The sequence below is a fragment of the Suricata suricatta genome, chromosome 14 (genome assembly GCF_006229205.1).
Source record: "Suricata suricatta isolate VVHF042 chromosome 14, meerkat_22Aug2017_6uvM2_HiC, whole genome shotgun sequence".
Taxonomy (NCBI): Eukaryota; Metazoa; Chordata; class Mammalia; order Carnivora; family Herpestidae; genus Suricata; species Suricata suricatta.
In genome coordinates, this window is record NC_043713.1 from 64,811,311 (window position 1) to 64,836,918 (window position 25,608).

Below are 25,608 nucleotides of genomic sequence, written 5' to 3' on the forward strand. Positions count from 1 at the left end.
CATGAAGGGGCCAGATTGATGTTTCAGAAGGATTCGTCTGGCTGCTGAGGAGAGAGACTGGGGGCAGGCAAGGAGGTGCTGCCCCACCCTTGAAAGGGGATGGAAAAAACGAAAGACAGTGGCCGAGGAGAAAGGGGCAGAAGGAGACACAGGAGCGGAGGTCCGCTGGCAGGGACTCCATGAGCGCCTGGCCCTTTGCCAGTGGAGAGGGACTGCAGCAGACAGGGGCCACCCCGGGACATTCTCCCGGGAGGACCTGCCTACATTCAATTCCAGTCCCCTGGAGCCCTCCTGCCTGCCAGCACCTATCCATCCCCGCTTTGTTCTGGAGTCAGACTGACATCCTGACTTCTCAGCGCCTTCCTGGATTGTTATCGTCTGGCTTGGGTCCTCAGCGGAAGGCCCCTGCTTTGCCCCCTGGCCAGTCTCTTGGCTGTTAATTCTGCATTTCCATCTCAGTTTCTGAGAATGGTATGCTTCTGCATTTCTTGGGGCAAAAGCTTAGTTTTCATAGGTCTTCTGGCCATAACAAGTATGGCTCAGTCTACTAATCATAGAGCCCTGAACGTCATTTATTTCAAACTTCCAGGCTGGGAATTCTGCAGCGGGGAAGCCTGGGGGACTGCTTCCTTCAGAAAATGGCCTGATGGAACAGCATGGTCACATCATGGACGATGCAGAATGTGGAGGTTTTCTCTGTCATGGGGAACGTGATGGGGGCAACATCTCTTGAGTCCGGGTGCTCTTGGCTTTCCTTTCTGCTGGATCCCATCACCCTTTCAGGATGGGGGACACTTTTAAGGAGACCCACAGTGGCTCCTACCTTCAGGGTCCACATCTGGACCTGGGAAATAGGATTCTTCTCCCTACTCTCATCAGTGACGGGGAGCTCACTCCCAAAGCCCCCTTTCCCACCTCTTGGCTCTGCCCCAAAGTGGGCAGGCAGCTCCAGTCTGACTGAGGGTCCTTACTCTCCTCCTGGTGACCATAAAATGCAGTCACTGTTCCCCAAGCCCCAGAGGTTTCTGCCAAGCCACCAAGAGTGTCCTTGAAGCCCTCCTCACCAGGCTTAAGGAGCCTCCCCTCTCCTTATTTCTCTGAGTAGGTCCTTCCTGCAAGTCTCTTCAGTGGCCCAATAAATGCTTCACCTTCTATAAGCTAGAGATAAGGGAGGGGCTTAGATTGGAAGGGATGCATTGACGGCCGTGCCATTGGCGCCCTGAGTCCTACAGCACCGGCCGCCGTGTACCTGCCGTGGCTTGCCACCACAAGGCCCTTGTGGGCAGGCCAGAAATGCTGGAGGTTCAACACACTGAACAGCAGCCCTCAGCCCACAAGGGATCAGGGTTGGAGGATGAATTCCCAGTGCCCTCTCCCCCAACGTATGTTCTACAGCATCATTTACAGTTCCCGCAGGTCTGAGCCTGGCGCCGATGGTGGACTCCCATCAGTGACTGTGCATTAGCTCCTCTGCTTCCTCCCGCCTCACCGCCTCACCAGTGCTGCTGGGGGCGCCCTCCCAGACCAGCCTGACTCCAAGAGACATTTGTCTCTGCTCAGCTCTGCTTCTGGACAACCCAGTGTCTGTCACTAGCCCTTTCAGAAGTAGGAATGCTTGGAACCTATTTGCTTATTCTTAGCTTGGGGGATCTCTGCCGGAATCCCAAGACAGTAGAAGTTGCAGTTAACAGTCTGTTGCACACTGTTTACAGAATGCGTTGATATGAGTCAGTGTTTCTCAACCTTAATGCTATTGACATTTTGAATCAAATGATTCTTTGTTGCAGAAAACTATCTTGTACAGTGTAGGATGTTTAATGGTATCCCTGTCATTGACTCCCCAGGGGCACCCCTTAATTGGAACAACCAGATCTCTAGACACTGCTAACTGTCCCCTGGGGGACAAAACTACCCCTAGTTGACTGAGAACCACTGATGGAAGTCATCTGATATCATCTGGTATAAACAGCAACCTAAAGGGAGCATGATCATGGTGACAACGATGATGGTGATGATAATGGCAATGGTGGTGGTGATGAAGGTGTTGATGGTGGTGGTGGGTGGTGGTGATGTGATGATAATAGTGGTGGTGACGATGATAGTGATGGTGATAATGACAGTGATGATGATGGTGATGATGGTGGTGGTGATGATGATGGTGATGATGGTGGTGGTGACAGTGATGATGATGGTGATGATGGTGGTGATGATGATGATGGTGGTGGTGGTGATGATGGTGGTGGTGATGATGGTGGTGGTGGTGTTGATGATGGTGGTGGTGATGATGGTGGTGGTGGTGTTGATGGTGGTGGTGATGATGGTGGTGGTGGTGGTGTTGATGGTGGTGATGATGATGATGGTGGTGGTGGTGATGATGATGATGGTGGTGATGATGGTGGTGGTGGTGATGATGGTGGTGGTGGTGACAGTGATGATGATGGTGATGATGGTGGTGGTGGTGATGATGGTGGTGGTGGTGGTGTTGATGATGGTGGTGATGATGATGATGGTGGTGGTGGTGGTGATGATGGTGGTGGTGATGATGATGGTGGTGGTGATGATGATGATGATGGTGGTGGTGGTGATGATGATGGTGGTGGTGGTGATGATGGTGGTGGTGGTGATGATGGTGGTGGTGGTGATGATGATGGTGGTGGTGATGATGGTGATGATTGCCAGAGTCCAGCCCCCCCAACAGGTCCAGGGGTCCCTGAAAGGATGAACAGTGTCTGCATGAGAGAGAGTGATGAGAGAGCCACATGTGTCTTCCTTGATCACCAGGCAGGCATCTCTGCTCTGTCTCTTTCTTGTCTCTTTTTATTGATCAACCAATAACATGACATCAGAAAATAGGAATTGTTTGCAGTGACTAATTTTTTGTGATAAGATGTTTTAATCATTGGAAGTGATGACATTAAAAAATAGAATTTTTTATAATGACTAATTTTTTATGATAAGAGCTTTAATCATAAAAATTATATAGAGAACTGTCCCATTTATTTTTGCATCAGTCCCCAAGTATAAGAAAGTGACAAACCTATTTTATTTTGTGCAGGTCAGTTTTTTGCCAGTAATTATGACTTTGTTTTTGATTAACAAATTACAACCAAGTCATGTAATGCACTTACAGTGAGGTTGAGCAAATCCCACAACCAAGAACATAACAGGATATTTTAACAAAAAACAGGATGATATACATATCATTTAAGCCAATAAAGCTAAGATTCCTCATAACTGAAGTCAGCACAAGGTAGAATGTAGCACAAGGAATGCCCTGTCCTTGTTTTCCACTTCTAATCTCCAGTTTAGGATCCAATTCTCTTCAGACCAGACTCAAATGGACTATGTTTTTGACCTTGTGTTTATTTTTTATCTCCAAGTTAGGCTCTTTTTCTCCGGGCCAGACTCAAATGCAATTTTTGTGTTTTTAATCCCTTTAAGTCTATGTTTTGGGTCCGCAAGGCTCATTAGAAGGGCCTTTTGTCAAATATTTATAATGTTTTGGTCTAAAATTTCTTATGTAGGGACAGGAAAATGTTTTTTTCTTATGGGTAACTGTGTGGGGAATATTGGTTTGATTTGGAATGCTGTGAGGCCTAAATAATGACAACAGGCTTATTTTCAACATGAGCAGTAGTAATAGAAGGAGATACCAGTTTTGCCTCTCATGGCAGGAGCTGTGCAAACATCTGTCATTTCCTCACTGTGACTGTGTCATCCAGTAAGGCCAATGCAGCTCCCAGCAGATGATGATGGTGATGATGATGGTGGTGGTGGCAATGGTGGTGATGGTGATGGTGGTGGTGATGATGATGGTGGTGATAGTGACGATGGTGATGATGATAGTGATGATTATAATAGTGATGATGATGGTGATGATGATGGTGGTGATGCTGATGACAGTGATGGTGATGGTGGTGGTGATGATGATGGTGGTGATGATGATATTGGTGATGATCGTGTGACAGTGATGGTGATGATGGTGGTGATGGTGATGATGACGATGGTGGTGGTGGTGGTGGTGATGGTGGCAGGGGGGTGATGGTGGTGAAGGTGATGTTCATAATGATAGGACATTCAGATGATTTGACCAGACTTCCTCAGGTGTTGTCAATGGATCTGGAGTTTAAACCCAGAGTTTCAGCACGTCTTATCTCACTCCGGAAGCCCATGACATAGACTGGAAATATTAAGCCTGATTCATAGACAAGGAACTTCAGAAAACCCGCATGCCTCTGTGCAAGTATCAGAGCCAGGAATCAAACCAAAGGTTTCTGATTTCCAAGGCAGTGTGCTCTTTCCAGCGCACTGCTGTTTCCTGCTTTACAAAGGACAAAGAGCAATGTTAGGGTTTTGAAGTGAAAGCGATTTCCACCCTTGAAGTTGCTTCTACTGCATTTAGATCATTGAAATGAAAGATAGAATAAAGCCAAGTTGCAGACTCTCTGGAACCCACTGTTACCAGCAGATCAGCTGTGAAGTCAGCTTACGGAACAAATATCGGCGATCTACATGTTTCACACCAGCCTAATCCAGCCCTTTCATGAACGATTGATGTTTTCATGGTTCTTAGAGTTAAGAGGCTCTTCCCTACCACAGGTCAAGAGCTGACATCAAGCTCACTACTTCTGCTGCAAGACAGCCTCTCTGGCAGCCTCTTTCATGCCCTAGCATATATTGAGTGCCTATGGTGTGTGCAGGAGGTGACAACTCCGGGATCTCAGTACAATAGGGGCTAGAGGCTGTACAGGCTGGAAACTGGCAGAGGGAATGAGTCAAGGGGCTCTGTCTCGAATCCACCTGTGCAAAGCAAGTGGACAGCTTTTATTAGGAAAGTGGTGCAAAGGAAGCTGATGGAGGGTATGGGGGCAGTTAGAGTGTCCCTAAGCCAGCCCTTGGGCAAGTTTACCTGAGGCACATGAGAGGGCCTTCCATGAGCATCACTTCCACAGCTTCCTTGTGTTTCTGTCGTTTTTGTTCAGTCTCCTGGAAGCACCGCCCGGAGTGGTTTCCACCCTCCTCTGCCCTCCCTGACCACCCCTGCCCAGGGGCCCTGGATGAAGCCTCCAGAAGGGAGGGCTGTTGTCACTCTGTACAGCACTTCCAAGAACTTTGCTCAAGGCCACTTCCTAGAATGCATCTTCTTAGGCAGTGTCTGGCTGCTTTCATCCCTAGAAAGATGCCATCCAGATCCACATCCGGGAGCACTGCCCACTCACTGGGTGTGTTCCTTCAGGAGCCACGATCTCGTTCCCTGTCTCCTTCTGCCTGGTGTGTTGCCTTCTCACCACCCCTGATTATCTACCTGATAGCCCTCCAGTTTTTCTTGAGGATCCACAGCAAGCATCACCTCTTAATCCTAATTGTTACCAAAGTGTCTGGCTTCCTAGTCTAAATATACCACTGCTCTGTGATTCTTGTGTCCCCTGAGCGCAGCTCGGCATCCAGTAGGTGTTCAAAAATATTAGGGAGAGGGACACAAGACAAGGAGAAAGAAGTAAGAGAGAAAGGAAGAAGGAGAATGGCAGGAAAGAGGCATAAGTTAATAGCTGTCTGCAGCCAACACTGAATTATCTGGCATTTTTTCCATTAGGGATCCATTTTATCCAGCACACCTAACATAACACATGTTTCTCTGGCACATTTGGAGTGCTTTCTGGATTATTAACTGTCCATTGCAGTCCTGATATTTAGTGTCAAGGTGCTTTCTTGCATTCAAGTCTCTGAAAATGTGTCACCCTTTCATGTTATAAATACTGATAGCATGTTGGAGTGTATTTGATGCCTAAGATGCCTCCATCCACCCTCTGCCCCACCCCTACACATAATAGATACCTGGCTTTGACTTTGAGGACTTTGCCGCATGACAAATGGAAGGATCATTTCACTTGACAGGAAAATGCAGGTTCTAATTAGCAAGCAGTCAGCAAGCTCTACATCAAAGAATGAAAGACCCATGTCACACCCCCAGCATGTAGCCCAGTGCCCAGCACTTTACCAGCCTTGGAGGCAGTTTCACCGACAATGTGGCATTAGACTGGGCCACGAGCTCCTTGCAGGTGGGACCATCTCCTGCACGAGTCTTGAAAAGCACAGTCCCTCTCCTAAACCCAGGCATTGTGCATGCTTGTGGGAAGGATCAGCATGTCCCAATCACATCTGTGATCTATGCCTTCCTCCCCGCAGGCTCCTAGCCTGGCACCTGCTTTGGAGGATGTTTCCAGAATGTGTGTGTTGCCTGAAAAAATAAGTCAAAGGCTTGCTGTGTGCCCAGGATTGTGTTTCACGAGACCTCTCCTCCTGTCTCTGCCCCGCCCCCAGCCTGAACCTGAGTAACAGCGACATACTGACTATCTATGATGGCGATGAGGTCATGCCTCACATCTTGGGGCAGTACCTTGGGAACAGTGGCCCCCAGAAGCTGTACTCGTCCACACCAGACCTAACCATCCAGTTCCACTCAGATCCTGCCGGCCTCATCTTCGGGAAGGGCCAAGGATTTATCATGAACTACATAGGTAAGTGTCTCCTCCGGTCAGTGTGTGTGTGTGTGTGTGTGTGTGTGTGTGTGTGTGTGTGTGTATTTAGATGATTTCTCCTGGATAAGTTTTTGTGGGGACTTTGTGCTACACAGATCATTTACTAGACTAGCACATTAAATATATGTAGTTTTTAAACGTTTGGACTCTCTGGTCAGAAGGACCAGGTTTTGAGTTTTAGTTCTGCTATCAGGGGCTGTATGATCTTGGGCAAGTCACATAGCCACTCTGGGTCTCTTTTTTGTCATCCATAAAATGGAAAAACTGATAGCCGCTCCAGAAGGTTGATACCACGACTTAGTAGATAATGCCTCATGACTTTCAGATTCATGGTGTTTCCTTTATGGTCAGCTGGGATTTTATATCATCAGCAAACTCTCTTATATTTGCAACTTCTCAAAGCACTGTCTCCACCAGCTTGCCTGACCTGAAGCTTGGGTTCTTCCTAAAGTCTCTTCTTCCCCTGCAGCTCCACCCAACACAGACAGCACCTTCCCTCTCACCTCCTGTTCTGTAGAACCTAGAGAGGCAATAGGTGTCTTCCTTCCTCTTCAACGTGGCTTCCAAACTTTTTCTATCCCCCTCATGTCAAAACAGAACAAGAAAAATCCAAAAAACACCTGCTATGAAGTTCAAGCTAAGTTCACACTCCAGCATCCAACACCCTCTTTGTATTATTTCTTCCATCCACAGCCTTCCCTCCTCATTCCCCACCTGTGACACCTCCCCCTTCTTCATGGCTGGAAATCACCTTCCTCTGCTCAACCTCTGAAGGTTGGAGGGTCCCAACTCCATCCTGAGTCCTGTCCTCTGTCTGTCTAGACTCACCCATGTGCCCTGTCATCCTATCCCATGGTTGTAAACAATACCGCTCTGTGTGCCATTGGCCCCTAATTCATACCTACAACCTTGACCTCTCCAATCATCTACCCAACTCCCCACTAACTACACTTCTGCATGTGTAGCTGGCATCTCAGATTCAACACAACCCACACAGAACTCTTTCTGTCCTTACCTCCACCACCACCCCCACTGCCAACCAGGAGCTTCTGCTGCTCTTCCTGCTCCTCTGTCCATCCCAGACGATGTACCACAGCTGCTCCGGTGTCTAACACACCTGAGGCTCATCCACAGGCTTCTGGATTCCCCCTCTTAGTGTTTCTCCACACCTGATCTTCTTGGCAACAGCAGAGAAATTGGGAGACACCAGGGGTGCTTAAGACCTAGCCTCTCTGGACATCCAAGATGGTGAGTGGTTGTGCCCGGAGGATGTCAATGGGCAGAATTCAGCCAGCGATTGGAGAACTCACTTGGGTCCCCTAGGAGTGAGGTGGACACCTTGATTTCCCAGATGGAAAAGGGGATAAAAGGAAGTCTCCTTCTTCCAAGTCTCCTGGCTACCATTGCCCATCACCAAACACCCTCTGGCTTGATCCAGATCCCATGTCTTTGGTTCCTTCTTTCCCTGGCTTGAAGATTTGCCCATCCATCCTAATATAAACTGTCTGCTGCATACCATCTCTTGCCTCTAAAATACAAGACCCTTCTCTGACCACTGGCAGTCTCAAAGAGCCACATGCATGTGAAAATACATCTCTGGATTTTTCGGTGTGTTTGTTTCCAGCTGGTAGACATTTCTCATTCCTTCCTGCTATGCACATGCCTCTCAGAGAGGCAGACATAAGTGTTGATCTTCTTTTTTACGTTTCTCGGGGGCCTTTTTTCCCCTTGATTGTGCTGCTAAGTATTTTCAGTGTGTTATTGCTGCTACTTTCCATGGGCTCTCCATTTCTTACCAGGGCGGGGGGAGCTGGGCATAGCGGGACAGCTCTTGCTGGCTATCCAGGCGAGGTGCCCTCCAAAGTTGGCTGCCTCTGGAGGGAGAGTTTCTGGTGACTTGGCTTCAGTCTCTCTCCTTAGACCTCTCTTCTCCTCCTGCCTGCCTCTCCACCTCCCAGTTGGAAGATGAGGTCATGGTTTTGCTCATTTGTCCCCTCTGGTGCCCGAGTCAGTCTTCCAAAACTGTGTTCTGCTTGGTGGCAGAAATCTGACACTGTGCAAGGCTGCTCAAGGTTAACACGAAGTCTGGCCCACATTCAGTTTGGTGCCATCTTAAAGAGGAGGCACTCCTATTTATTGAAGCTGAAACTTTAGATTTGTGTGACAACTTGAACTTGGCAGGCATTCCTACATACATTATTTTATTTCATCTTCAAATGCATTATCTCCATTTTCCAGAGAGTTTGGCTCCCAAGAGTCTCCCCAGGCCCTGCACAAAGCACCAGAACCCAGGACTAAATAGACTGCTCTCCCTGCCTTTGTTTCCCTGGCTGGCGAAAGTGGGGGAGGCGGTCCCATTAACAATGTCAGGGTCACGTGCTGCTATGGTGGGAGAGGCAAGCGTGGGGTTTTAGGGACACAAAGCCTAGCTAATGTGCCTGACACAAGAAGAGAACAGCTCTGTTTTTACTTCTGTTAAAGAAACACACACTCAGTTTCATAGGGAAAGCAGGTGGGCTGCTGTATTTAATTCTGATGCCAGTTAGTTGCTTGTGACTATCTATGTTGAAGGTCATGTTGGAAAGAACAGCAGGGAGGCCACGCCTGAAGTCGGTGGGAGAAGACTGACATGATTGCCTCATGGTGTCTGCTATGGCGTGGGGGACATAGCTGCCCTCCTGCATTTAACCAGGCATAGATGCCATCTTCATTCCACAGACAGATTTCATGGAAGGGTCAGGGGTTTCTTTGGTCATCTAGAGATTTCTGAAGCCCCTAGACTGCTCTCAAGGCGATGCCCCTTCTGCAACGTGGCCACGGCTAATCTGCTAAGACTGCTGGTGGAACCTTCTACAGAAACACACAGGGCTTACATGGTTCTGATCTCCTGTAATTCAGCTTTGCCCAGACAGCAGCAAAGAACCATCCTCACTGCCTCTTGTGCTTTGTGAGTGCCTGTGGTCAAAGTGTATGGAAGCAAGGAAATAAAAAAGCAGAGATGGGTAAGCAGTGGTTTTCAAAGAGACATTAGTCACTTGTGTGTTTATTCCTCCAATCCTAGGGTAATTAACAAGCTCCATGTTGTAGGTCAAATGGCAGTGGCTCTTGGGAGGTCTCAGTCTGAGTCAAAGAAAGAGATTACAATAATCGATTAGTGATGTCTGCCATGGGCATAAGCCCGGTTCACGGAGGCCTGTACTTGGTGTGTTCAAGTCTTTCTTTTGCCCAAAACTTGGACCGTGATGCTGCTCTTGACCATGAGCCTGGGCCCATGACTTCAGATCCCCATTTTCCTAGTGCCTGGCATATAGGAGGTGCTCACAAGATCTTAGTCAAATAAATTGGTGAAACCATATAAAATTCATCTTAGTGGGGTGCTGGAGTGGCTCAGTCAGTCAAGCGTCTGACTCTTGATTTCAGCTCAGGTCATGATCTCTTGGTTGTGAGGTCGAGCCCTGCAATCCCTCTCACTCTCCCTCTGCCCCCTCCCCTACTCATGCATGCTCTAAAATTAAAAAAAAAAATTTTTAAACTCATCTTAGTGTCATATTCTGCACATTAATTAGTTTTCACATTGCCTTAAGTGATAGAAAAGGTCATAATTCTTTTTTTCAGTTTGTTTATTTTGAGAATGAGTGAGCATGTATGCAAATGTGAGCAGGGGAGGGAGAGAGAATCCCACGCAGGATCCACTCAAGCAACTGAGCCACCGCAGCACCTCCAGGGCCATAATTCTTCATCTCAATTCTGTGATTGAGGACCGTGAAGCTCAGAGATGTTTTCCAACATGACTGGAATCACACAGCTTCTAAAAGAAAGACAGACCCGAAGGGAGATCCTCCAACTCCTAGGCCAACTTCCTCACTCTTAACCAAGTTAAGGGCCCATAAGGAGGGATCATGCTAGAACTACCATCTCGGGTGCTGGGTAAATGTGCAAATTTTTGGCTCAGGGTCTCTGGGGCTTGAGTCTGTAACCAAAGAACAGGGGGGCTATGTGACTTAGCCAATGCCAGCGAATTCATAAATCCTGGCGCCAAGATCTGAGTCATGGCGTCTCCGACATGATATTCAAGAATGTGATGAACACCGAAAGGAGATGGCGGTCTCACGGGAGCGTGTGGCCATACTGGCTCAGACCGAAAAGTCAGACAAGCAAGCCTTTCTCCGCCTCTGAGCGCTTGGCACAAGGCAAACCGTGTATCCAGGATCTGCCCCCATTTTTCCCCTTTCATCCATAGTTTGAACATTTGCAGCTGTGTCCTGAATCCCGGGCTTGGCTGGTTTTTCAAAGGCCTAAATATAGAGGCTACTTTTCTCCACAAAGCAGTTCCAGGAGCCATTTCCCTCCCCCCTTCTGCTGGCAGACACCCATGAGATCTGTTCCCCAAATAAAGTCATGATGAAATCCCAGGAAAAGCCATCACTCGTGTCTCAGATGACTCTCCCGCGGACGGTGAAGGTACTCCGCTTTCCCCAGAAGCGCATAAGAGCTGCGGATTAATTACACAACGTAATTAGCTCGTGTCTCAAAAATCTATGGAGCGGACACTTGGAAGCAAGAGCAGGAACAGTAGGCTTTGGATTGCTGGTTCAGTAACGAGGATTTGCCGAAGGAAAGCGGGATTCTTCCCGGGGAAGATGCTATGAGAGTGAGCTGTGGGTAGCCTGCTTGGGGAGTGTGGTTAATGCTCGCTGATGGTTTGCAACATGACTGGAAGAACGCACCAATAATTATTTTTATTTCGACAGCTGAGTGTCTATCTTAATCCAGGTTACAAAAATATGTATCACAAATCCGTTAGACCCATGCATTTACAGGCAGTCTTAGGATGAGGCTGTGTAACAAAGTATCCCCAGCCCCCAAAATTAGCAATGCACATTTATGATCTCACAGTTTCTGTGGGTCCAGAATTCAGATCATGCTGGGTGGTTCTGACTTGAAGTTTCTCCTGAGTTTGTCCTCACGGTGTCAGGCAGGGTGGCACTCATTTGAAAACTTGATTGGGGCTGGAAACTCCATTTCCAATATGGCTTACGCTCGCGGCCAGCAAGTCAATACCCATTGTTGGCAGGAAGCCTTAGATTCTCTCCCATGGATCTCTCCAGAGGGCTGTCTGAACATCCTTATGCCATGGCAGTTGGTTTCTCCAAAGAGCAGGAGCAGAGCCTCTCAACGTTTCTTATGACCTAGGCTCGGGGGTCACACATCATCACTTCTGCAGGAGCCCACTGGCTGCTCACATCAGCCCTGTTCAGTGTTGCCGGGAGCACAGGAGAGTGTGAATTCCAGGAGGTGAGAATAATAGGGTGGGGGCGGGCATCATGGAAGGGAAGGACCTGAGACACAGAGTGGCCACCTCCCCCCCAAATCACATTGCTAGTAAGTGGCAGAGCTAGGATTTTGTCTTCCTCTAACTCCTACACCGACTTTATCAAACCAAAAGAATGCTTGGTAAGCTCCGTGGCCCATGGGGAAAAGCTCGTTGTAAAAATCCCGCTGTAGCAGAGTTCTTGCAATTTAAGGGATTTCTCGAAGTGTGTTACTTATTTCTGGAGACGGTTTCTTCTGTTTGCTCCTTGCCTCTGATGTGCGTAAAGGGAACCCCGCGCAGAAAGGCCCGCCCCCTCTTAAGGACGTTTTTGTTTTAAAGAGGTGTCACGGAATGACTCCTGCTCAGACTTGCCTGAGATCCAGAATGGCTGGAAAACCACTTCTCACACGGAGCTTGTGAGAGGAGCCAGAATCACCTACCAGTGTGACCCCGGCTATGACATCGTGGGGAGCGACACCCTCACCTGCCAGTGGGACCTCAGCTGGAGCAGCGACCCCCCATTTTGTGAGAAAAGTAAGACCCCTCCAGTTTTCTTCCTCTAGGTCGGGGGGGTGGGGGGGGGCGGCTCCGTCCCGTGGGGCAGCGGAATCGCTTACTGTGGGATCTGGCCTCCCTCTTACCCCAGGCAGCTCGCTGACACTGGTCCCACATGTCATCCTGTAGCTCTAGGGCAGGGCTGTCAGACCCAGGTGCCTCGGGAAGCCTGGCAGATGACAGAAGCGAGTGGAATAGACTGAGTGCAGTCTACTGAGTGCAGAGTGAGGGAAACGGGAATGGAAGCCCGCGTTAAAATGTCATTCAGACTGGTCATTAAAACGCCCGTCCTAGCAAAGCAAGACCAATCCAGCCAGAGGCTGGGATGGATGCTGTCTGGATGAAGCCAGCTACGTGCTCTGATGGGGGTTTTGAGCTGGGGCACCCAGGTCCAATTCGCACGGTCTTGCGTGGCTACAAGACGGCGTCGGGAGTGAGGGCCAGGCGTGGCCGGCGGTAGCTGCGACTGGTGTCTCACAACGCCAGAGAAATGGAAAGTGCTTCTGGTGTCTACACCGAAGCCTTGGCTGGTGGGAGAGGGGGACGTAAACTTGAGGGTGGCCTCTTCCCCACGAACCATTTGCTTCCTACCTCCTCCTGCATAAGCCTCCATTCTGCAGCCATTTGCTGGGAACCTTGGGGCTACTTCGGTAGACCTGCTCAGCCTACCTTGAGTGACCAGTTGCACAATAAGAAATAATAAGTGTCAGCAGAGAAAGAGGGTGCTGGGGAAGAGTTGTGGGGGCTACGTGCAGTCCCTGCCAGAAATATTCCATTGGCAAGGAAAATTAATTATAATTGGGAGAAACATGGAAGAACCTGCTAGATATCACAAAATTGGCTGCGTAAATACTGGTTCCATGACACTACGTAGTGTCTGTGTTCACGTGTGTGAATCGTGATAGAAAATAAAAAACTGACAGTGAGGAGTTCCACGTGTGCGAAGACACATCGCAGACACATTAACATGATCTACATCATCATTCTTTTTTAAATGTTTTAGGGATGCCTGTGTGGCTCGGTTGGTTGAGTGTTCAACTTCAGCTCAGGTCATGATCATGTGCGTTTGTGAGTTCCAGCCCCGTAGCAGGCTCTGTGCTCACAGCACAGAGCCAGCTTCAGATCCTGTCTCCCTCTCTCTCTGCCCTTCCCTGGCTCATGCTTTCTGTCTCTCAAAAATAAATAAACATTAAAAAATAAATAAATAGGGGCACCTGGATGGCAGAGTCAGTTAAGTGTCCAACTTTGGTTCAGGTCATGATCTCATGATTCATGGGTTTGAGCCCCACGTCGAGCTCTGTGCTGACAGCTCAGAGCCTGGAAGCTGCTTAAGATTCTGTCTCCCGCTCTCTCTCTGTCCCTCCCTTGCTCACACGCTCTCTCAAAAATAAACATTTATAAAATTAAATAAATAAATAAACTTTAAAATTTTAATGTAAATAAATAAATAAAATGTTTTAAACGTACCGTCAAGAGCGGCATCATTCCCAGAGAGTGGGATCATGAGGCATGTTCACGGCGTGCCCCGCAACGCTTGGAGGCCTCTCTCGACGGTCTGTTCTGCGTCGTTGCCGTCACGTGTGTTGAACCTACACGTGTGCGTGTGTATCGTGTGCACACAGACGGAAGGGTGTCCCTACAGAAGCAGCTTCAGGGACCGATATCGTGCTAGGACAGGGTCAGCCTTGTGCCTCTGCTGTTGGCAACTCAGAAATCCAGACGCTTCTTCATATCACACGTGTTGTTCTACTTCATTCCTTCTTAATTGGTTTACTGTCTTCCCTTTATGTACATTGATTTTTTAATTGAAAAACAATGGATGCTGGTTTTGTTAGAGTCAAGCACCACAAAGAAAGCAGCGGAGGCTCCCTCACTCGGTGCTCCTCGGTGGTTGCTCAGGGTTTTAAAGAACGGCTCTCCTGTGTTTAACTCTTCCCCTGTTAAAGGGTCTGCACTGTTTCTGTCTCTCTCTGTTTTTTGTACATTTACAAATAACAGTGCAATCATGTACAACACCGTGCGTCAGTCTTTGGTCCCTGATGCACATATTTCTTTGGGTTACTCCCTATAAGTGGAATTGAATTCAAGTCTATTTCGTCCTGGTCTGTTCTCTAGCCACGTTTGATGAGCTCAGAGGCGTGATCTTCCAAACAGGGAGAGAACTGAGTTAGGAAGCTTTCTGCGTCCTTCTGTAGTTCTCGGCAGTCCTGCGACCGTCCGGAGACCTAATGCCCTCCTGGTCTGATTTCATTCTAGTCATGTACTGCACCGACCCCGGGGAGGTGGACCACTCGACCCGCCTAATCTCGGACCCCGTGCTCCTGGTGGGCACCACCATCCAGTACACCTGCAACCCGGGCTTCGTGCTGGAAGGAAGCTCGCTTCTGACCTGCTACAGCCGCGAGACGGGCACGCCCATCTGGACGTCGCGCCTGCCCCACTGCGTTTGTGAGTCCTGCCTGTTGGTGTGTTGCCTGAGTGGGGCGGCTTCCTCGTGTTTGTGGTGGAGGGCTGGCCGCGAGCAGGAGGCCCTCCACCCGTCGGGAGCGTTTGTTATTACTGCCCCACGGCCGTAGCTAGCAGATTGAAGGTATTGGACACCATAACGTTTACAGGAAATGTATGGGGCACGGAGGTAAGTCACTGACCTCCCTTCTGCCTCGAGTAGCCTCGTGAGCATCGCACTGTTGTCTCCGTTCCAAGAAGAGGATACGGAGGTTCAGAGAAGTCAAATCAGTGCCCCGTGTCACACAGCCAGTTAAGAGTGGCGGCCAGGGTCAAACCCAGACCTGCCTGTCTCTACTGAGAACCAGGTCGTCCACAGGACACAAAGCAGGTGTATTTAACTCTCATTGGCCTTATCTGTATGAAGCCACTAACCCACAAATGTTGGGTTAAGAAAAGTGGAGGTTCTTAATCATAAAAATCCAAAAAGGCTTCCGAAGTCACTCTGACGAGGGGGCGATGACTATTCTTGCCAAGCAGGGGAGGTGGAGGGCGGGGGTTAGAGGTCTCAGCCTGACCGCACGTGGAATCACCCAGGAAGTTCTAAAACTCACTGGAGAGTCTGATGCTCCCGGCCTGGGGTGCGAGCAGTGAGGTTTTGCAGAGTTCCCCTGGGGTTCCGATGTGCAGCCCGGGGTCAGAACCATTGCTTAGAGAAAGCAGGAGGCTGCAGAGAGGAAGAGAGCCTCACACAATGTGGACTTGGAAACCATCTGCCACACTAATATTTTAACGTTTTTTTTTTATTTTTCAGAGAAAGAGAGAGCATGCGTGCATGTGTGCAAGCAGGGGAGGGGCAGAAAGAGGGGGGAGAGAGAGAGAGTCCCAGGCAGGCTCCACTCTGTCAGCACAGAGCCCAATGCGGGGCTTGAACTCATGAACCGTGAGATCATGACCTGAGCCAAAGTTGGACGCTTAACTGAGCCACCCAGGTGCTCCAGCCATGCTAATATTTTTTAATAGCATGTGTGTGGAGCCGCTCCATTAAGGGTACAGCAGACTGAGTTCCAGAAGCTTCCAGTAGGCTACATCAATTTTAAAGGCTTCTGCACAGAAAAGAGACACTTTGTTATTCCGTGATACCATGGAACAAGGGGACAAGCACACCCGGGTCCCCATCTGCCTCGTTAGTCCAAGTCCTAGACCTTCAGACCTAACGGCGTCTCGGAGATAAAACACTATACAGCTGATGGATAATTCAGACATAAGACACACTGACGCCCTTTTACACATAATAATGGTTATTACTTACTGATTGTGTAAGACATTGTGCTAAGCACATTATATGCATTTGTGAACATACATGTGTGTAATATACTAAAGAAACCAAACCTCAGAGAGGATAACAGACAACAATAGCTATTATATAAAACACATTGCTAAACGGATTATACGTGCATGTGGATGTATAGGTGTGTTTATGCACACACTGTGTATATATATTGTGAATGCGTGTGTGAGTGTGTGTGTCTCTATAAGGGGAACTGAGACTCACAGGGACATGTGATTAGGGTCACGACGCTGTTTCATGAGCCGAGCTGGGACTCGGGGCTTGGAGTCCAGGGTCCCTTCCTCCAGCTTTGCCCTCGCCCTTATTTCACGTGGCAGGATACAAATGCATGCAGGGATGTCCCAGTGGAGTCAGAGCCTCTGGCCCTAACCTCTTACCCGCAAGCACATCCCCCCTCCCCACCCCCGGACCCTTGGGGCAAGTTGACACTGCGTTACAAGGAGAATTGTATCTCCCGAAAGGAAATAAATGTTGGCTAGCCCCAATACTGTAATTTGGACCGTTTTTGGAACCAGGATCTTCACGGAGGTCCCACGGGATTAGGATGGGCACCAGTCCAGTGCCTGGTGTCCTCGTAGGAAGTGGGAGATGGAACATGGAGACACGGGGAGAGCGGCGTTCTGTGCTTATGAGGCCAGGACCACCAAGGGTCACCCAGGCTACATTGGAAGGTGGAGGGCGGGGGACAAGGAAGGATCCTTCCCCCCAGGTTTCAGAGGGAGCGTGGCCCTGTGGCCACCTTGGTCTCGAACTTTACCCTCCAGAGCTGTGAGACAATACATTCCTGCTCTTCAAAGCCCCCCATCGCACCCCCCACCCCTGTCAAGTGCACTTTGCTACAGCAGCAAACCAATGTGGCTCCCATTTCCTCCCAGTGCCTGTAAGGGTGGTCAGAAGCTGCTGGAACCATTCAAGCTGCAAAGACCCAGAGATGAGAAGCTAAAAACAAAAGCTTATTTAAAAGTACTGAAAGGTAGAGATACCACAAGAAAGAAAGAAAGAAAGAAAGAAAGAAAGAAAGAAAGAAAGAAAGAAAGAAAGAAAGGAGGGAGGGAGGGAGGGAGGGAGGGAGGGAGGGAGGGAAGGAAGGAAGGAAGAAAGGAAGGAAGGAAGGAAGGAAAAGAAAAGAAAGAAAAGGCACTCTGCTAATGAGGCTCAGCCTCCAATGGCCTCTGGGCTGCCCTGGCTGTGGCCGCGGGGTTTTTAAGACGCGCACCCCTCCCTCCCTCCCGGGCTGCCTTAGCCGGCATCTCAGCTGTGACGGCTTCCCTGACACCCGGGCTAATGAGTCACAGGCCCAGCTGGTGTCAGGAGACAGCACTGCTCCCAGAAGCCCAAAGAGGAGCCCATTACAGGCAAGCAAGACAGGCAGGAGATGCGAGGCGAGAGGATGGTCAAGGGCAGTTGTCCATTCGGTTATTCAGACGATTTCAACTACCTGATAGGAGGTATCATTCCGTTTTCACAGCTAAGGGCTTTGAGGCCCAGAGAGGGCCCGCTACTCACCCAAGGTCACCCGCATGTCCAGACTTCCTTAATTCACAGTACCCTTGCCATCTCAGGAATTATTTTGGTAAATATCCTAGGCCAGATCTCAAACTCTTCCGTTCCTTAAGTAGTTAGATGCAAACAGCTTAAAAGTGATCTATATCCTGACAGCTTCATAGTCATTTGAAGAAATAACACACATATGAAAAGATTTGGTTTTTATTGCACTCTTATATAACCAGAACCAAAGCCACAGGGATGTGGGTGACTCTTGGGCTCCGCCGGATTCCTCAGATTTGGGCATCAGGCTGGCTGCCCCTTTCATTCTGTTCCACGCTGATTTTATCATAGATTTTGCTTTTTAGCATAGTCACTGCAGAAAACCCAGCTTTGCAAAGATAGGGCCTCATCAAAAAGAACGTAGCTCTATCTGATGTTGGAACAGCCCCCATGGGTCCGAGAGATAGCCCTTTGTCTCCTCAAAAAAATTTTTTAAATCTCATGGGGTGCTGTTCAGGATAACACCCTGGGGGTGCCTCGGTGCACAGTTTGGGAACTGTGGTGTGAGGCCCTAAAAATATAGCAATGTATAAACAGAAATGATCCACATTCTCATGGAACCTGGGGTTCCTAGTAGCTGGAAGGAGGAAAGACTAGCCTGTGAAGGAAATAATAATGAACCCCTAGCATCACCCCCTCCAGGAAGGCCTCCCTGACTGCCTAGGCTTGGTCATATTTCTCTTCCTGTGACCTCCCGTGGCTCCTGCAGTTTCATTGATCACAGCACTTGCAGCAGCATATTGACATGATCTCTCTATGTGTTCGTAGATTCTAATATGTAACATACTTCGTAGGATCGTATCCAGTGGGGTTTTGCATCCCTCAGGACCAGCAGACTCAACGAATGACAGTACTTGCTACTATTCCTGTCGTTATTGTTGGCGGGACTGCTGCGGTCTTGATTGCACCTGGAGGCTTTTGTTGCAACTTCCCTTCTTTGCTGGTGGTGTGGCGCCTGACCCCTGAGCTCCCGCCCAGAAACCACAAGCCACGCCACCCAACGTAATGGATCCCACAGCTCCAGCAAGACTTTTATGCGTGACACCCCAGGGGGGCACTTAGGGATGCCCCGGGATGCCCCACCCTCCGAACACTGCAAATGCAGGACGTGGGGACTTCCTGAGCGGGGCAGAACCCCTGTGGCCACACCGTGGCCGTAGTGACAGCTCCCACCAGCGGGTCATCCCCCGCGGCCTCGCTGTGGCTCCCATATGTCATGCTCCGGCTGGTGCCCATCTTCGTCTAGAGATTCCCGTCTCTGGGAAAGCAGTGGCTCAGAGGAATTCATGAGACCCGCCCTCCACCACCGCAGAACCACGAAGCCACAGGCCCTAAGCCTGGTGGCGCCGTGTGTGCATCCCGGCCCTGCCACTCGCCAGCTGTGTGACTTTCAACAACCTGGGGTCCTCATCTTACAGCTGTAAACATGGGGGCTCATAACGGTGCGTCTGCCATCAGGTACCCACACGTAACCGTGCTTGCTAACTACCCCCCGGCTTCCGTACTTGGTCTACTGCAAACCACTCACAGCAATAGCTCAGGGAGTCCATGGGGCGCCTGGGGGGCTCAGCTGATTAAGCGTCCGACTCTTGGTTTTGCTCAGGTCATGATCTCAAGGTTTGTGAGTTCGAGCCCCACCTTGGGCTCTGCGCTGACAGTGCAGAGCCTGCTTGGGAGCCTCTCTCTCCCTCTCTCTCTGCTCCTCCCCTCCCTCTCTCTCTCTCTCAAAATAAGTAAATAAGCTTTAAAAAAAATAACTATGGTCAGGGGGAAGACCTGGGTGGTTTAGTTGGCTAAGCATCCGACCGGCTCAGGTCATGATCTCACAGTTCATGGGTTCAAGCCCCTCATCAAGCTCTGTGCTGACAGCTCAGAGCCTGCAGCCTGCTTCAGATTCTCTGTCTCCCTCTCTCTCTGCCCCTCCCCCGCTTTCTCTCTCTCTCTCTCTCTCTCTCTCTCTCTCAAAAATAAACATTTTAAAAAATTATCAATAAAAAGAAACACTAGGGAACCTGATTTTGACATTTTGTTCAAATGTGCTCCAAAAATGTACATATATTTCCTACAGTTAAGAAAAGGGGAGAAAGGAAGAGGAAAATAGAAATGAGGGAAGGTTTGCGATTATGTTTAATACCGTTAGTCCAGCTCAGCCGCATTCCTGAGAATGAGCAGGATTGCAGCCAGAACTGTTTAAAAGCCCCAATCACAGAGTCTCAACCAGAGGTGACTTTTCTCCCCTGGAGACATTTGTCAGTGGCTGTTCCCGGAGACATTTTCGTCATTACAGCAAGGGGCCAGAGGCGCTCCTGGTATCTCGGGTAGGGGTCGGGGTGGGGCTCAACGACCTAAAAGGCCAGAACAGCTCCACCATGGAGAACTACCCAGCCCAAAATGTCCGTAGCACCTACATGGAGAAAACCTGCCTTAAAGGATCTTATTTCCTTTTCTTTAATGTTCATTTATTTTTTGAAAAAAAGAGACACAGAGGGCAAGCAGGGTAGCGGCAGAGAGACACAGGATCCAAAGCAGGCTCCAGGCTCTGAGCTGTCAGCACAGAGCCCCACGTGGGGCTCGAACCCACAGACCGCGAGATCATGACCTGAGTCAGATGCTTACCCGACTGAGCCACCTGACACCCCAAATGATCTTATTTCAAAGTGTGGGTATATCCTCGGTGTGGGAATATCATCGCCCAGCCACATTTCAGCTAAGGATGGGGTCTTGGTCCAGTCCACTTATGTAACAGGCAGAAAAAATGGAGTCCAGAGCCTGGAATAGGTTAAACTAGGAGTGGGTTCAACTTTTCCCAATAAGTCATAAGCTGCCAAGGGTCATTTATGATGCTCCTACTGTATCCTTTAGGATTCTATATGATAGTCCTAACGTAGAGCCCGCCCTGAACTTCAGGCATGCCTTCATGAGCTCATCTCCAGTGACGGAGACAGATAGATACTAAATAATTAAATACAATCAGCATGTTCACTGCTGGGGTGGAGGGAGAGAGAACTGAAAGATTAGTGACTCTATTTGGGGTGGAGGGCACCAGGGAAGGCTTCTTGGAGGAGGAGAAATGGGACTGAGTATTGAAAGGCAAGACTTAAAGGCACCCAGGTGGCTCAGTTGGTTAAGCGGCCGACTTTGGTTCAGGTCATGATCTCACAGTTCATGGGTTCAAGCCTGCTTTGGATTCTGTGTGTCTCTCTCTCTGCCCCTCCCCCACTCAGGCTCTGTTACTCTCTGTCTCAATAACAAATAAAAACATTTAAAAATTTTAAATGTTTTTAAAAAGGCAAGACTTATCCAGGCTGGGTGGGCGGGTGAGGTGTAAGGTGAGGAATGAGAATATTTCATAATTTAATAACACTACCGTCCATAATCCATCATGCTAAGAATATGCTAACCACTTTATACTCATTATCTTACTTAATCTTCCACACCCTTATGAGACAGATACTACAATTATTTCCATCGGACTGATGAGGAAAACTGAGGCTCAGAGAGGGTGTGACCCTTGCTGAAGGTCACCCAGCTAGAACATAGTAGAACTCAGATTTTAACCCAGATTCCATAGCCCAGTCATCGGACTGTGCCCATGTGGATCGTGTGCCCAGAGGTGGGAGGCAGCGAGAGGGAGCTCAGGAAAGGGCACCAGTTGGATGTGAGGGCAGTGCAGAGAGACCGTAATGGAGACGCTGGCCAAAGCCAGATCAAACCAGCTGCGAGTGGGAGTCCCCAAGGATTTGCACGATCTCATCAGAGCTGCTTTGGGCTTGCGTTCCAGCGGAGGAGTCCCTGGCATGTGACAACCCCGGCCTACCTGAAAACGGGTACCAGATCCTGTACAAGCGGCTCTACCTGCCGGGAGAGTCCCTCACCTTCATGTGCTACGAGGGCTTTGAGCTCACGGGCGAAGTGACCATCCGATGCATCCTGGGACAGCCATCCCACTGGAACGGGCCGCTGCCCGTTTGTAAAGGTAAAGAAGCCTCCTCCCGACCCCGGGACGAGGGACCTGCAGATGTCAGGTCCGGCTTCTTAGGATTCTCCGTCTGTCCTAAAAAGCCGAGCTGCCGTATTTCATTAAATCTAAGAAACCACCGTTATTTTCTGCACCGCTGAGGAAGGGGGGAATACAGTGCTGCCAATGAAACTATGGCACTATGCCTTCTCCTGGCTTAGCATTTTTATTTTTACTTACTGAAAGCGCTCTTTAAAACTTAGATTTTTATCACAAAGGAAGCCATTCTGCTTTTGACTCCTCTTTGGTCTCAGGGCTTAAACACTGCCCACCTCCTGCGCCCCGTTTTCCCAACCACTTGGTTGCCAAGGCTGTCTCTGGGGTGGTCGCACCCACTCTCCAAACGCTGAGCAGGGTGCACAGTAGGGAGTGGGGTGGGGAACGGTGCACAGGCATCGTGAGCGCCACCTGGTGTCAGTAGAACGAATAACATGCCACCGGTTGTAAGACTCGTCCCAGAGATGGCTAAGAGAGAAATGTATTTTAGAAGCAGTGAAACACTCATCACTGAAATTAAGTTTTGGAATACCCAGTGAGATTTGGATCCACTTATTTGGGTCTTTAAGATGTGCGATTAATAACAATATCTTAAATCCGTTCAACTCTTGAGGCCAAGAGATCATAACCTTTTATGGCATCAATGCCCCTTTGAGAATCAGACAGAAAGCTCTGAATCCTCTCCCCAGCAGGAGCGGAAGCATTGGGTTTTACATTTCCATCACCTCAGTGGATCCCCAAATACCTTATTCATAAACTTCAGCACTGATTCTTAAAAATGTTTTCCAACCAGCATTTCTACTCCTAGGGATCTGCACAAAGTACTTGCAAACGGTGTTCAAACCGGCATTTTTAAATGAATGTTCAGAGCAGCATTGTTTACAAAAGATGGAAACAGCCCAAATGTCCATCAACTGACCCATGAATAAGCAAAATGTGGCATATCCATATGGTGGAATATTATTCCGCCATGAAAACGGTGCATCCATAGGCTGGATAGACACTGAAAACATTGTGCTAAGTGAAAGAAACCAGACACAAAATATCACACATATCCTATGATTCCGTTTATATGAAATATCCAAAATCAGGAAATCCATAAGAGACAGGAAGCAGGGTGGTGGCTCTCAGGGCCTGGGTGGAGAGAAGGGAGTACTTAGTTGACACAAAGTGCCCTTTTAGGGGTGATGAGACTGTTCTGCAAATAGATGTGTCCTGCCCAACATTGCAGATGCGCTAAATACCACCAAATTGTATGCTTTAAAATGGTTAATTGTATGTTATGTGAAATTTACCCAAAGTTTTTTTTAATGTTTTTTTTTTCTGAATTCCCTCATTTAAAGCCTCAGGACCATGCTCTAAGATAAATGAGGCATCTTACCCCTTTTACAAAAGGAGAGTCTCAGAGAAGTTAAGAGACTTTCCCAAAGCCACACAGCTGTTACAAGACAGGTCTGGGATTTGAACCCACATCTCCTGCTTGTAAATTCCCTGCCTCATCTCCAGGAGGCTGGCTCCAGCTGATAGCCTCCAACCAGCCAGTCACTTCGGCACCAGAACCACCCAGACCATTTATTATATACACATTCCAGGGGCACCTGAGTGGCTCAGTCAGTTGAACGTCCAACTTCGGCTCCGGTCATGATCTCGCAGTTTGTGAGTTTGAGCCCCGCATTGGGCTCTGTGCTGACAGCTCAGAACCTGGAGCCTGCTTTGGATTCTGTGTCTCCCTCTCTCTCTGCCAAAAATAAACATTAAAAAAAAAAAGAAACAAATTCTGGAATCTACTCCAGATCTACAAAATTAGAATCAGAGGGGTAGTACCCTAAAATAAGCATTTTAACAAGCTCGGGGTTGCTCAAATCTACTTCGAATTTGAGACGCACTTAAGGCACTGCTTTCCAAACATAGAGTGCAAGTAAAAACAGATTCCGGGGTCCCTGCAGGGGGCAGCACCCAGGGAGCCGAGGTACCGAGCAGCAGCACAGAGTCTTACCATCAGGCAAGTGTAGGACACGGGCACAGAGCAGGGTGCTCTCGCCTGGAACCAAGCAGGGGTGTAGCCTGTAAGAGCAAAGACCTGATACAAGCAGCTCTTAATAGAGGCAAAGAGATCCTGTCGAAATGCAAAGGACAATAAGGAATCAGCAACGGTGATTTAAGACAACTGTCTTCCTGGGGCGCCTGGGTGGCTCAGTCAGTTAAGAGTCTGACTCTTGGGCTCCGCCTGGGTCACGATCTCACAGCTTCGTGAGTTCAAGCCCCATGCTGGGCTCTGTGCAGAGCCTGCTTGGGATTCTCTCTACCCCTCCCTTACTTGCACTATCTCTGTCTCTCCCAAAATAAATAAACAAACTTTAAAATAAAAGACAACCATCTTCCTCCTCTTAACTCCCTTAACCTGCCTTCCTCCTCCCAAATTCCTGCCCTAATGCTGAATAAATTCAGCCCTGTGTTCGAATTTATTTTTGATAGCACATGATATCTGCTTTGTAGAGTTAAAGGATGGGGAAATTTTCCCCAAGTAAAGATTTCCTATAAGCCTTCCAAGTGCTGCATGGACCTTAACGGAAGTTAATCTGGTGTCCTTGGTAAGGGTTCTGTGTGGAGGAAAATTATAGGGTTTGTTTTTAAGAAATCTAAGTTTAAGGATACCATAGTAGGGCCATTTTTAAAAATATTTTTTAATGTTATTTATTTTTGACAGAGAGAGACAGACAGAGTGTGAGTGGGGAAGGGACAGAGAGAGGGAGACACAGAATCCAAAGCAGGCTCCAGGCTCTGAGCTGTCAGCACAGAGCCCGATGCAGGGCTCAAACCCACGAACCGTGAGATCATGACCTGAGCCCATGTTGGCCGCTTCACCCACTGAGCCACCAAGGTGCCCCATAGAAGGGCCATTTTTTACTGCCCTGGGACTTTTTATATTCTTTTTGGATTATCTATAAAAGTACCTCATGCACGAGATAGAAGAAATCAGAGCTGCTAGGGAAGCAATTAGCAACTTTTCCCTTCCTTTCTCCATCCCTTCCTTTCCTCCTGGGAAGCCCGTACTAACCACCCCTGGGTGTCCCGTCTCCCAGTTCCCCGGACTCACAAACAGACACGCTGCAAAGAGGGGCCAGGGGATGTTTGGTTCCCGGTTGAAACACTTTATATGATACTCCCTTTGTGTTTTGCTTTTCCCCACTTACCACACGTAGCCGTCAAGTTGGAAAAAACAACAAATGAGGCTCTGCCTTACCTTTTCGGTCGCCGCCCATCATTCCACACTGCGCTGTACCGGGACGCCTCCAGTTCTCCCTCTGTGGATAGATGTGCTAGTTCTCTTCCGGTTTCTCGTTTGTTCCGTCGCATGTTGCCCAGAACTACCCTGGCCCCTGAAACTTCGGGTGCTGCCCTTTCTCATCAGCTAGGACAGAGTCCTCAAATTGGGACTGGTGGTGTGGGCAAAGATCTGTGGATGCTGAGTTTTTGTGGGTTTTCCCGGGTTCTTTTCCACAACTGTCATGGTCTGTGCGCCCTCTAATAACGTGTAGTAACGTCCCTTTTCGTACATCCTTGCCAGCATTGGACACTACCATTTTTTTTCGATGTTGCCAATCTGTAGGGAAGATGCCACCCGAAACTATGCACATGATTGAAAGCACAAGAAAAGATAAAAATTGCTCAATTTTGCATCCCTGAAACCTTTGTGTTCTAAGATAGGTGAGCCCTTGAAGCCCCAGCAGGTGAGTGGCCCCTGCTCCCCCCCCACTTTCTTTCTCAGGCACAACAGTTTCTGGCAGGAAAGGATCTTGGGGGACCCTGACAGCTTTCTCTCCCCTCCATTCCCACCCCT

At 48.9% G+C, this 25,608-nt stretch overlaps 1 protein-coding gene across 1 annotated transcript in view; it reads left to right on the top strand.

The window, feature by feature from the left end:
• SEZ6L (seizure related 6 homolog like) overlaps window positions 1-25,608 on the top strand; it is a 73,668-nt gene that overhangs the window by 37,783 nt on the left and 10,277 nt on the right. The window contains exons 10-13 of the mRNA XM_029921599.1: window positions 6,322-6,518; window positions 12,193-12,387; window positions 14,665-14,856; window positions 21,534-21,728. Of these exons, the coding sequence (XP_029777459.1) occupies window positions 6,322-6,518; window positions 12,193-12,387; window positions 14,665-14,856; window positions 21,534-21,728 (779 nt within the window). The remainder of the gene's footprint in view (window positions 1-6,321; window positions 6,519-12,192; window positions 12,388-14,664; window positions 14,857-21,533; window positions 21,729-25,608) is intronic.